Source organism: Ascaphus truei, chromosome 5 (genome assembly GCF_040206685.1).
Source record: "Ascaphus truei isolate aAscTru1 chromosome 5, aAscTru1.hap1, whole genome shotgun sequence".
Taxonomy (NCBI): Eukaryota; Metazoa; Chordata; class Amphibia; order Anura; family Ascaphidae; genus Ascaphus; species Ascaphus truei.
Window position 1 is genome coordinate 66827971 of NC_134487.1, and position 14428 is coordinate 66842398.

The following is a 14428-nucleotide window of genomic DNA, read 5'->3' on the forward strand; positions in this document are numbered from 1 at the left end:
AGTGCGGAAGCCAGATTGTAGAGGGTCTAGGAGAGAATAGGTGTTGAGAAAATGGAGCAAGCGAGAGAATACAAGACGTTCAAGGAGTTTAGAGGCAAAAAGGCAGGAGGGAGACAGGCCGATAGTTAGAAAGACAGGTAGGGTTCAAGCTTGCTGTTTTTGAGTAATTATATGACTGTTGCATGTTTGAAGGAGGATGGAAGGTTCCAGAGCAGAGGGAGGAGTTTAAAATGTGTGTGAGCGTAGGGATTATAGTAGGGGCAAGAGGTTTTAGAGATGGGAGGGAATGGGTCAAGAGGGCAAGTGGTAGAGGGAGAAGAGGCGATCAACAGTGACACATCCTCCTCTGAGACAGTGTTAAAAGAGTCAAGGAAGGCAGGAGGAGAGTTAGGAAGCGGTGTAGGATGGGAGAAGAATAGAGGGGATGTTCTGACGTATGGATTGCGACTGAAGGGAGAGAAATACATGGGATGGGGGGGGAAGAGAGGGTGCTCGTAAGGTGTTAAATGGGAGGGGGGGTGGTGGAAATACCGCCGACAGGGGGGGTGGGGGGGAGGGCCTGCTTAAAATGTTTGTCCCAGGCCCCACAATTTCTGTTGGCGGCCCTGATACTTAAAGGTGAAAATGTTGAAATATCAGTTATGCCTCCTCTTCCCTTCTAAAATCCAGTCTCCTAAGATCTTGAATGTAAAAGGCTAAAAAGAAGATCACATCTTTCTACTGACAACTCATCAGGACTAGTGCAAACAGGTTTTTATCTGCCCCCAACACTGTTGAAAACTTTAAAGCATCAATTATGCCCAAAACTGAAATAGATTTGATTGATTTTGCAGTATTCAAACTAAAGAGACCTTCAAAGCTCCAGCCCTTCAGCTCCAGGGACCCCAGTCAGTGGCAGATTTCCCATTAGGCCTAGCCTAAGGGGGCGGCAAAAATGTATTCGAATCTAAGACGCACCCCGATTTCAGACGTGAAAATCAGGAAAAAGGTGCATCTTAAAATCGAGGAAATACAGTATATATATAAGCAGGGGGTCTCTGGAGCTGAACCATGTTAATTTCAGCTCTGGGGACCCTCTGCTTCCCAAGATACTTACTTCTCTAGGGGGTGCCAGTATCTCTCTCCTGTTTAAATATCCCTCATCAAGTGGGCCAATAAGGAGCCACAAGGGGTGACGTCACAGCTTCCTATTGCCTTGCAGGACACTGGACATTTAAGGCCTCCATGATGTTAGCCCCAACTAGCCCAGCCAAAGCTGCAACCGCACCCCATTCCGAGGTAAGTTTCTCGGGAAGCATGGGTCGCCGGAGCTGAAATCAACACGGTTCAACTCTGGAAACCCCATGCTTCAATCCTGTTAAAAAATTCCCAGGAGTGCTGCTTTAAATGGAGCGTTGAGTAGTGCAGGGGTGTGCAGAGGGCGGCACGCCCCTGAGATCTTCTGGGGGGGGGGGGGGGCGTGGCTGTTACAGAGGCCTTGCACTTCCCCGAAAGCATTTAAAGTAAATGCCGGGGATCGCGTGAGGCCTCTGTAACTTTACTTACCTTCCAGCAACGCGTCTCCATGGCAACCCAGCGCCAAATGACGCTGCGGGGTCACGTGACGTCACATGACCCCGCCACGTCATTTCATGCCGGAGCCGTGCAGGGAGGGGGGGCATGAGCCGGAGAGGAGACAGGGGGGCTCATGTAGGAAACTTTGGGCACCCCTTCAGTAGTGCATGTATGAGCAGCTGTGCATGGTATATTGCAGGCTAACATAACGTACAATTAGAGATACATAATCTTAGCAAGCTCAAAACCCAAACTCACAGTATTATTTAATTGTATCAATTGTAGTGCTACTTAGAAAGTGACCTCACATATCTTAATATATAAAATCGAATGGTTAGTGAGGTTAGTGCTATCTGCGGTGAATCTGATTGGTCCGTGGCCACCCGGACTCTCATTGGCCAAGAGGTACGCCCCACTGTGAGGTACGCCCCACTGTGACACACACACACCCTCCATAGTCAGCCTCCCACACGACTCTCATTGGTCAAAAGGTACAGTGACATCACTGACACACACCTCCTTCACTCTCACACACTTGCAGTGACACCATACGGCCAGAACCTCTGAGGACTCCTTGGTAAATTGGACATATCACACTGTCACCCCACACTCACCCCTGTCTACACACACACACAATCACTGTCATCCCACAAGTCTGAGTCATGCTGTCACCTGAGTTGTCACCTGTCACCCGTGTACACACACTCACACTGTCACCCCCACACTCACACTCAACCCTGTACACACACACAGTGTCATCCCACAACTCAGACTCACGCTGTCACCCGTGTAACACACACACACACACACACACATCACACACATTCACACTCACCCCTGTCAAACAACAACTCACAATCATGTCACCCCTGTCTACACAGTCACTCACACTCACCTCTGTCATCCCACAACTCAGTAATGCTGTCACCCCTGTGTATACTGCTCTCTGTCATCACACAACTCAGTAATGCTGTCACCCCTGTGTATACACTGCTCTCACCACAGTGTACACACAGCTCTCTGTCAACACACAACTGAGTAATGCTGTCACCCCTGTATATACACTGCTCTCACCACAGTGTATACACTGCCATGGCCGCACATTACCTTAATTCTCCCTCCGCAACGGCCCGCCCATTACCTTAATTGTCCCTCCGCAACGGCCCGCACACTCATGCTATGCCGTGGATTTTTGTAATTAAATTATCCCGATGGCCGCCACGCTTCTCCATCACCACACATGACCGTCACAAAACTGACGCCCATTAACTTAATTCTCCCTCCGCACGCACATTACCTTAAACACTCATGATACGGCGTGGCACTCCCTGTGCACATGGCCGTGCACAAAAAATATACCGCCACTCTCCGCAACTGCATGGCTTACAAGCACATGGCCGCCGCACACATTACACCGGCCGCCCGTCACTTTAAATACATTGCCGCCTCTCTGCACATGCCCTTCCCCCTCGGCCGCCGGCCACCCGGCCACACACACACACACACCTCTCCCCGCTCCAAATCACCTCTCCCCGCTCCAAATCACCGCTCCCCCTCCCCAAATCACCGCTCCCCCTCCCCAAATCACTGCTCCCCTCCCAGCGGCATCACCTATCCCCCTCCCCGCTGCAAATCACCTCTCCCCCTCCCCAGCGGCGCTCAAACTCACCTCTCCCCCTCCCCAGCGGCATCACCTCTCCCCCTCCCCAGCGGCGCTCAAACTCACCTCTCCCCCTCCCCAGCGGCATCACCTCTCACCCCTCCCCGCTCCAAATCACCTCGCTTCCCGCAGCTGCCACGCGGCGCGTAAAATGGCGGACCCCCTTCCTCCCTCGCGGCGCCGAGTCAGAAGATGGCGGCGCCCGGAAGTACAGGTAGGTGTCGCTCCCCCACCTCCGGCGCCAAACGGAACTGAGAAAGGGCGCATCAACTGAGACACGTGTGTGTGTGTGTGTGTGGTGTGTGTGTGTGTGTGTCTGTGTCTGTGTCTGTGTCTGTGTCTGTGTCTGTGTCTGTGTCTGTGTCTGTGTCTGTGTCTGTGTCTGTGTCTGTGTCTGTGTCTGTGTCTGTGTCTGTGTCTCACTGTCCACTGCCCCCCCTCCTGTCCACTGCCCCCCCCTCCTGTCCACTGCCCCCCCCCTCCTGTCCACTGCCCCCCCCCTCCTGTCCACTGCCCCCCCCTCCTGTCCACTGCCCCCCCCCTCCTGTCCACTGCCCCCCCCCTCCTGTCCACCGCGCCCCCCCCTCCTGTCACCGCCCCCCCCCCTCCTGTCCACCGCCCCCCCCTCCTGTCCACCGCCCCCCCTCCTGTTCACCGCCCCCCCCTCCTGTTCACCGCCCCCCCCTCCTGTCCACCGCCCCCCCCTCCTGTCCACCGCCCCCCCCTCCTGTCCACCGCCCCCCCTCCTGTCCACCGTCCCCCCCCCTCCTGTCCACCTCCCCCCCTCCTGTCCACCCCCCGTCCCTCCTGTCCATTACCCCCCCGTCCCTCCTGTCCATTACCCCCCCGTCCCTCCTGTCCACTGTCCGTCCCTCCTGTCCACTGTCCATCCCCCCCCCCCTCCTGTCCACTGTCCCCCCATCCTGTCCACTGTCCCCCCCCCTCCTGTCCACTGTCCGTCCCCCCCTCCTGTCCACTGTTCGTCCCTCCCCTCTGGGGAACACGGAGGGAGAGAGAAGGGAGCGGGAAATTTTACTCACGGGCAACGCCAGGTCTCTCTCCCCCTCGCCGCTACAACTCACCTCTCTCCCTCCCCGCCGCCGCTCCAACTGGAACAGATGGCGGCGCCCGGAAGGACCCCCTTCCTCCCTCGCGGCGCCCAGTGAGAAGATGGCGGCGCACGGAAGTACAGGTAGGTGTCGCGTGTGTCACTTCCCCACCCCCCCACTTCACCCCCCCTACCCACCCCCCCCTCCACTTCCCAGAGCACTCTCTCTACGGCTCAACATCCCCAAGGAGCAGGAGGAGGGCGGCAGGGACTTAATGCTGCTAGGTGAGGAAATGCAGGGGGAGGAATCCATGCCTTTGAGGTGCCCCCCCCCTGCCTTTGACGCCACCCTCCCCTCTCCCTTTGACGCCCCCCCCCTCCCTTTGACGCCCCCCCCCTCCCTTTGACGCCCCCCCCAATGCCTTTGACGCCCCCCCCTGCCTCCGGCCAACGCCGGGTATACACACACACCTCTCCTCCCCCCCATCACACTCACCTCCTCTCCGGCGCTGACTCCCCTCCCCGCCCCCCTCCCCCTGCCTTTCACGCCCCCCCTCCCTGCCTCCGGCCAACGCCGGGTATACACACACACCTCCTACACCCCCATCACACTCACCTCCCTCCCCGCCGCTCATTCACCTCCCTGGCGCTGACCCACCTCCCCTCCCAGCCGCTGACCCACCTCCCCTCCCCGCCGCTGACTCACTTCCCCTCCCCTGACTCCCCTCCCTGGTGCTCCCCTCCCCGGCGCTCCACTCACATCACCTCCAACACACTGACTGACACACACACACGCTGACTGACGCACACACGCACACTAACTGACGCGCGCACACACACTGACTGACCACACACACTGACTGACACACACACACTGACTGACACACACTGACTGACACACACACACACTGACTGACACACACACACACACTGACTGACACACACACACTGGCTCACACACACTGGCTCACACACACACACACTAACTGACGTGCGCACACACACACACTGACTGACACACACACTGACTGACACACACACCGACTGACACACACACCGACTGACACACACCCGACTGACGCACACACCGACTGACGCACACACCGACTGACACACACACCGACTGACGCACACACCGACTGACGCACACACCGACTGGCGCACACACCCTCCCCTGACTCCCCTCCCTGGTGCTCCCCTCCCCGGCGCTCCACTCACATCACCTCCAACACACTGACTGACACACACACACGCTGACTGACGCACACACGCACACTAACTGACGCGCGCACACACACTGACTGACACACACACACTGACTGACACACACACACACTGACTGACACACACACTGACTGACACACACACACTGGCTCACACACACACTGGCTCACACACACACTAACTGACGTGCGCACACACACACACCACACACTGACTGACACACACACTGACTGACACACACACACTGACTGACACACACACACTGACTGACACACACACACTGACTGACACACACACACTGACTGACACACACACTGACTGACACACACACTGACTGACACACACACTGACTGACACACACACTGACTGACACACACACTGACTGACACACACACCGACTGACGCACACACCCACACACCGACTGACACACACACCCACTGACACACACACACACCCACTGACACACACACACACACCGACTGACACACACACACACCGACTGACACACACACACACACACACCGACTGACACACACACACACACCGACTGACACACACACACACACACCGACTGACACACACCGACTCACACACACACACACACACACACACACACCCACTGACACACACACACACACACACACACACCGACTGACACACACACACACCGACTGACACACACACACACACCGACTGACACACACACACCAACTGACACACACACACCGACTGACACACACACACACACACACCGACTGACACACACACACACACACCGACTGACACACACACACACACACACCGACTGACACACACACACACACCGACTGACACCCACACACCCACTGACACACACACACCGACTGACACACACACACACCGACTGACACACACACACACCGACTGACACACACACACACACACACCGACTGACACACACACACACACCGACTGACACACACACACACACCGACTGACACACACACACACACACACCGACTGACACACACACACCGACTGACACACACACACACACCGACTGACACACACACACACACACACACACCGACTGACACACACACACACACACACCGACTGACACACACACACACACCGACTGACACACACACACACACACCGACTGACACACACACACACACACACCGACTGACACACACACACACACACACACACCGACTGACACACACACACACACACACACACACACCGACTGACACACACACACACCGACTGACACACACACACACCGACTGACACACACACACCGACTGACACACACACACACACACCGACTGACACACACACCGACTGACACACACACACACACACACCGACTGACACACACACACACCGACTGACACACACACACACACCGACTGACACACAAACACACTGACACACACACACACCGACTGACACACACACACACACCGACTGACACACACACACACACACACACACCGACTGACACACAAACACACTGACACACACACACACACACACACACACACACACACACACACCGACTGACACACACACACACACACACCGACTGACACACACACACACCGACTGACACACACACACACCGACTGACACACACACACACCGACTGACACACACACACACACACCGACTGACACACACACACACACACACACCGACTGACACACAAACACACACACACACCGACTGACACACACACACACACACCGACTGACACACAAACACACTGACACACACACACACACACCGACTGACACACACACACACACACCGACTGACACACACACACACACACACACACACACACACACACACACCGACTGACACCCACCCACACAGTGACTGACGCGCACACAAACCCTGACTGACGCACACACTGACTGAGGCACACACACACGCACACACTGACTGTGTGTGCGTCAGTCAGTCTGTGTGTGTTTGTGTTTCTGCCTCAGACTCACTGACGCGCGCGCAAACACACAGTGACTGACGCACACACGCTACATGAAGCTGTAAAGACTGACACACACACCGACTGACACACACACCGACTGACACACACACCGACTGACACACACACCGACTGACACACACACACACCGACTGACACACACACACACACCGACTGACACACACACACACCGACTGACACACACACACACACCGACTGACACACACACACACACACACACACACACACACACCGACTGACACACACACACACACACCGACTGACACACACACACACACACCGACTGACACACACACACACACACACACCGACTGACACACACACACACACACACCGACTGACACACACACACACACACACACACACCAACTGACACACACACACACACCGACTGACACACACACACACACACACCGACTGACACACACACACACACCGACTGACACACACACACACCGACTGACACACACACACCCCCACACACACACTGACTGCCGCACGCGCACACACACACTGACTGACGCGCACACAAACCCTGACTGACGCACACACTGACTGAGGCACACACACACGCACACACTGACTGTGTGTGCGTCAGTCAGTCTGTGTGTGTTTGTGTTTCTGCCTCAGACTCACTGACGCGCGCGCAAACACACAGTGACTGACGCACACACGCTACATGAAGCTGTAAAGGAGGGGGGGGGGACTGGATTGATGTGAATGGGGGACAAACAGAGAGAGGGGGAGGAGAGAGAGAGGAACGGGAACATTACATCACGGGCAACGCCGGGTCTCTCAGCTAGTACTACAATAAACAAAGAAGTCCCAATGCACATCCAATATGATTTATTATTTAATTCATTTCAATATGTTTTTCTTCTTATAAGAATTGGTAATATAGTTCAATCTTTTGGCCAAAACAGATGAAGCCTGCAACCACGTCAAGGCAGACCCTTTGTCAGATTGGATGTGCATTGGGGCGTCTTTGTTTACTATAGGCTAACATAACGTAGCACATGTTAAATATTGAAATGTGTTAGGCATATACGTAGGCATTCCTATGTGACACCCAGATCTTTTTCAATGTTAGCCAATGCTTGACATTTCATTAAGAATATAACTTACAGTACCATGACTAACTTGCATTTAATTATTATTTAGCTTCACAGTATCACACATATAATCGTGGAGACACTTCAAATGGAAAATACCTTGCCAATGTTATATAAATATGTCTAATCACTTATTTTGTGGATTGATATCCATAGTTGTTTCATCAGAATTAATGGCAACCGAAAAAATGTATTTTTTTTTTTTGCTTAAAAGTGATTGTGAAAGACTTGTACAGTATGGAACATTCTCTTTAGGCGCCTCCAGCCTCCAAGAAATACCAAAGGGGATAAACCCTACAGCGTCTTCAACCCAAACTAATACTGTACACTAGAATAAACCCATGTCACTGCCTTATTTTATGCAAACAAAGCCCGGACATAAATAATGTCACACAACCACATCAGCAAGACAACAACATTACCAAGAAAAATTACAAAATCTCTTCTGGTCTCCCTGCTCTATAAACAATGACCTTGAATGACAGTGGGGCATTGATTGTAGGTCACACATTGAACGTTTCCTTGAAAACCAGCAACTGCCGACTGGTGTCTTAAATGTATGTAGCCATGTGTAAAATTGGTGTCTGCAGCAGTTCAAGTCTGTCTGTCAGAGTGGCAAAGGGACAATCTGATTTCACACTGTGTCCAGGGCTCTGGCACAGCTGGTGGTCTCCCTTAGGGGAGAGGTGGAAAGACAATTTGATTAAAGAGTCAGGAGGAACCTTCTGAATGGAGTGCCACTACAAGATGTGCGGCTAAGTGTTGCCCGCTGTGATGGGCAGTCTGCCACACGACATGCTAATAAAGATGCTCATGAAAAGACCCTTCTTTCCTGTGAGTGGAGTTACTCAGGGAGAAGGTGCACCTAGTTCCCTTTCAGACACTCCTCCCTGCTATCGTGGGGATCTGGATGGATGGAGGCGCTGTACCAAATGTGAGTAGGACTCAGCACACTACCTCAGACGCCTGTCGTGGTGAAATCCCCATTACCAACAAGCAGGAGACTCAGGAGTCCTGTGAGCCAGTAGGTGCACCACACTACACAGACATGTAATTGGGACAGTTTCTCACATATGGGGTCAGGATCAGAAGGGCCCAGGGAAACACCGTTACATGTAATTGCTTCGAGCAGTGGCGGATTTACAAACTAGCGCCCATAGGTGCTTGCCTTGGTGGTGCCGCCACAACCGCCTCCTTCATGCCACCCTCCTTCAGCGTTGTAGCGTCAAATGACGCTGCGATGTCACACGGCGTCACATTACCATGGTGAAGTGATGTCACGTTGCCATGGCAACATGACAGGAGGACGGCATGAAGGAGAAGGTAAGAACTTTACATGCTCTCCCCTGACAATGTGGGATAAGAGCGGGGCTTCTGTATGGGGGGGGTGGGGGAGAGAGAGAGCGGGAAATTTGACAGCCTTTGCTTGAGCCTCCTGTGCTGACACAGGGATATCCTGAAACCCTGACCTGTTGAGGGAAGGGGGGGGGGGGGGCTTGAGGACTGGAGTTGAGCTCCCCTGTTTTAGGTTATGGTCTTCTACAAATTGTCCTAGGAGTCGCAGTAAATTATTGTAAAACTACTAACAAAGGATTATTTTTTATAGCATGCGAAATTATTTACTATACCACAATCCATATTACAATTTGAAGAGAAGACATATAGGTATCATTTATAATCCAGAAATGCTGGTAAAGGCTCAGTAGATGAAAGACCTCCTTAAAAACAACATCTTCACCATTCATGGGATATATTTAACGCTTGTCAGAAAATGCAGAACAAGGGATATTGTGGGATGGGCAATGCTTCTTGGCTCCTGATGATAAAACCTTTTTAGAAATTTTTAAACATGAGAAAGGTGTATACAATATTTATGCTTAGAAAGTAATAAGGGAGAGGGATTTCCTAACACAAATCCATTTTTTTCTATCAATAAAAAGCGAAATCAGTAAGCGTGTCACAAAAACATAGCGTAGTGGTACCAAGGAGCTACAAATAAAAACTAGTGGGGACATGTGGCTGCGTATAAAACAGCAGAGATACTCTTTACACCCTAATCACATTTCCACCACTAAACACATTGTGGCCAACAGGTAACAAGCAGAGAACTTGCAGAGGCTTTGCAATGGCAGAGAACCCCAGTGAGAATTTCCCTGGTACTACTATATATATAAAAAAAATTAAAATAATTATGTATTAATAAACATTATTTACAATGGTTAAAATAAATGGCTATACAACCAATACAAATCCAGCCAGCACAACAACCCTCACACTGCCTGAGCCGCGGATCCCTCTCAGGCTGTAGACCCGCCTCCCCGCACCTCACGTCTGTCGACGTCACTTCCGTCCGCGGTATCAACTTTTCACCACCTGGAACTACACTTTTAAAGAAGGCGGGGGGGGGGGGGGGGGTAATGCGCGGGGTTGGTTTGAGCGGAAATGACGTTGTGGAGGGAAGGAAGGGAGGCGCCGGCACTTGATTAATCGACGGCGCGTGGTGGTCTCGCGGTTGGGGAATCCGCTGGGTGGTAGAGGGAGAGTGCCCGCGCGCGCTGGAGATGGCGACTGGCAGGTTGAACGCGGTGCCCGGAGGCGGGGAGAGCAGTGACAGTGACGAGTATTGGGACATGTGGGAGCCGCCGCAGCGGGGCAAGGTGCGTGCGGGGAGCCAAGGCCTAACTACTCCACAGCCAGCAGGGAACACTGCTCTGTGTGGGCTAAGAAACCCCATGCAATCTCCCTGTTACAGATGGAAACTTGGGGTGTGTGAGCGTATCCTGGGAAATGGGGTTATATATCCCAAGTTTCCATCTGTAACAGGGAGATTGCATGGTTTCTTAACCTCCATTATCCATAGGTTTTACACATAAAAATGCCCTCTTATCTATTTTGTGTAGGAAATAATGAGCTTTCCAAATGTTCTTGGTAGGAAGTTTTCATTTCATAGGTTTGTCAACACTGGCTAAAATAGCATTGTCACTAATACAAACCCAAGATTTAACCAGGGGAAAACACCCACAAAAAGAAATGGCACCTGTGAATATAAGAAAACTGGTTTTGTGTGTTAATTTTACTATGGTATTTAAGGGTTTATTATAATCAATATACTGGTATTCTGCTTGGGAAAATTGGACTAAAGTTAGGCTACGCTTATAGTGCCGGTGACGTGACGTCGCCCGAAAACAAATGCTTTGCCGCGACAGCGACAATGCAACGGAGTGACGTCGCCGTCGCTAAAACTGGTATCCGGCAAAATTTGATTTTTCAAGGGCTGTCTCGTGACGGCCCTTGAACCAATCAAATGCCCGGAAACCCTGAACGCCGCCGCCCAGCGAAATATAACTTTCGTCGACGGGTGACATCACGTGTCGCCGTCGACGGCACTATAGGCGCGGCCTTAGAAGTTGCAAAATGTATTTACGTCTCTTTCATAATTACTTCAGCATAACTGTACTCGGCACTCTGGTTTTAGCACACCCAAAGAAATGTTTATTCTGAAAATATATAGGACCTCAAAAAAGCTGTTATTGATGCTCATCAGTCTAAAAGAGTTACAAAACAATTCTAAGGATGTACACCAGCCTACATTCCCCCTGTGGATAGATTCATGTTGAAAAGGTATTATGGTTTTTGTTTCGTTTTTTCACGTTATCTTCATCTATTATTAGCACTTAGATTAAGATCTAATAACATTTTAGGTTTGAAATATGTGGAAATTCTAAGGGGGGCTCAAACTTTGTCTCGCCAATGTATACTGTATACCTTGTAAATACTGTAACTTGCTGTGCTTTCACCCTACAGCAGCGGTGCGGAAACTGTGGGCGCGAGGCTGCCAACGGGGGGCGCGGGGTTTACAGAGGCCCCGCGCGCTTCCCGAAGGCACTTAAATTAAGTGCCGGGGGAGCTGCAGGGCCTCTGTAAACCTAACTTACCGTGGCTCCGGCGGCTTCCTCCCTGCGTCGCCATGGCAACGCGGCGTCAAAATGACGCTGCGAGGTCATGTGACGTCACGTTGCTATGGCAACGTGACGGCATTACGCCGGAGCGCGGGTAAGTTGGGGGGGGGGGGGGCGGGAGTGAGGGGACAGCCGGCAGGGGGGCACAGGGAAAAAAGTTTGCGCCCCCCTGCCCTACAGTACCTAAAACCCTTGCTGTCTTGCATGCAATTTTTTGACAGGGGCTCGATGTTAAATGTAGTCATATGTGGCCTGCAGCATCTCGCCCCAGCCCCCGTAATTAACCCCAAATGATTGTGACCTTTTACACAAGGTATGTTCGAGCAAAATAGACACGAACTACGTAACCTGCTGTAACATGACACAATTGTGAGGCATGGAAGTCTTTACTGGAGCAGTACCAAAAGTAAACCATTGCAGAAATAAGTTTAATAGGTTACTGTATATTGGTTGTATTGTACCTGTAAATGTGTTTTATTTTTTTATTTTTTTTAGGGAGTGATTGTAGGATTGATTGTTTTAGCTCTTCCATCGTCGTGTTGGTCTAATCAGAAATGTGACAGCCATTTTTGGAATCTGAAAGGGGTATTCTTAGGTATATGGGAAGGGCCTGGGTTAAGTTCAATATTACCTGCTAAAAGAGAGTAACCTTATAAATACAAACTTTAGTACATTTGTGGCTTGCCATTAGTGAGTAGTGGCAGGTGTACTTGTTTTCAGAGTTCTCCACCAACATTCATTAGATAATGCAAAGCTTTTGGGAAATCCAGGGTGTATGATATTGGATGTGGACCATGAGGGAGGAGTTTGTAGTTGATAGAGAGTAACATTTCCATGAGGCCACAGTAAATAGCATGCTCACTCAATAGTAAAGTAAAGGCCCCTCACTGGAAGTCACTCTTTTAAGGTGGCCACATTCGTGGTTGAAGGGGAATCCACTCATGAGAAGCAGCTTCCCCCATTGAAATTTTACCCCACCCATGAGGGGAAGAGCTTTATTAATGTCCCACGCAGGGAAGGCAGCCTCACTCGCCAAAGGTTATCCCCGTTATATTGGGCAGCATCACTGATAAGAAGGCTATGGAGAGCCTCCCTTACTAAAAGGACATTTTGGCATTTCCAAACTCAATCACAGAAAGAAAGGCAGGAGAACTTTGATTAATGAGCTGACACAGAAATGACTATTTTGCGATATAGCTTTTCATGGTGCTTTGCTAAAAAAAAAATTGTAAAACACACGATTGCTCCACTCCAATCTTCAAGCACCCCCCCAACAGGTCAGGTTTTCAGTATTTTCCAGCTTCAGCACACGTGGCTTAGTCGAAGACCTGTGATGAAGCCGGGATATCCTGAAAACCTGACCTGTTGGGGAACTTGAGTACTGGAGCGGAGAACCCCTGCAATATGGAATTCAATTCTGTTGAGCTCAACGGATACGAATGAATAGGTCAGCTGATGGCAGCTCTGACGGTTCTTCTGCCTCTCTGGCATGCTAGCGCCCTATACTGAAAACGGCTAGAAGCGTTCTATGGCTTTACATCTAGCTTCACTATAAAACATTTTCCAATTGCTTCCATATAGGCACATTTTAAGGAGAAATTGTGTCAATGTGTCATTTAAGATTTGGGCATTTACGCTTTTCCAAGGTGGTCCTACAAGTCATAGCAATTGGTTGTCTAAGGCTGCGCTTATGGCGACGCAACGTTGCTACAAAACAAATGCATTGCTGCCGTTGCGTGCGCTTATAGTAGGAGCGACGGCTTGGTTGTGATCGCTGGAAGTCATCTCAATTTTCTTTTTCCAGCGACCGCAGCCTGACGTCGCCGGCACTATAAGCGTAGCCCGAGTCTCTTGCTAGCAGTTGCACCTTA

General features: G+C 51.3%; 1 protein-coding gene across 2 annotated transcripts in view; it reads left to right on the forward strand.

The window, feature by feature from the left end:
- The first annotated feature begins 11007 nt into the window (after nt 1-11007).
- The window catches only part of ASZ1 (ankyrin repeat, SAM and basic leucine zipper domain containing 1), a 150844-nt gene continuing 147423 nt past the window's right edge, over nt 11008-14428 (forward strand). For both annotated transcript variants that reach the window (XM_075599967.1, XM_075599968.1), the window contains exon 1: nt 11008-11255. In XM_075599967.1, coding sequence (XP_075456082.1) covers nt 11160-11255 — 96 coding nt within the window. In that variant the 5' untranslated portion in view covers nt 11008-11159. The remainder of the gene's footprint in view (nt 11256-14428) is intronic.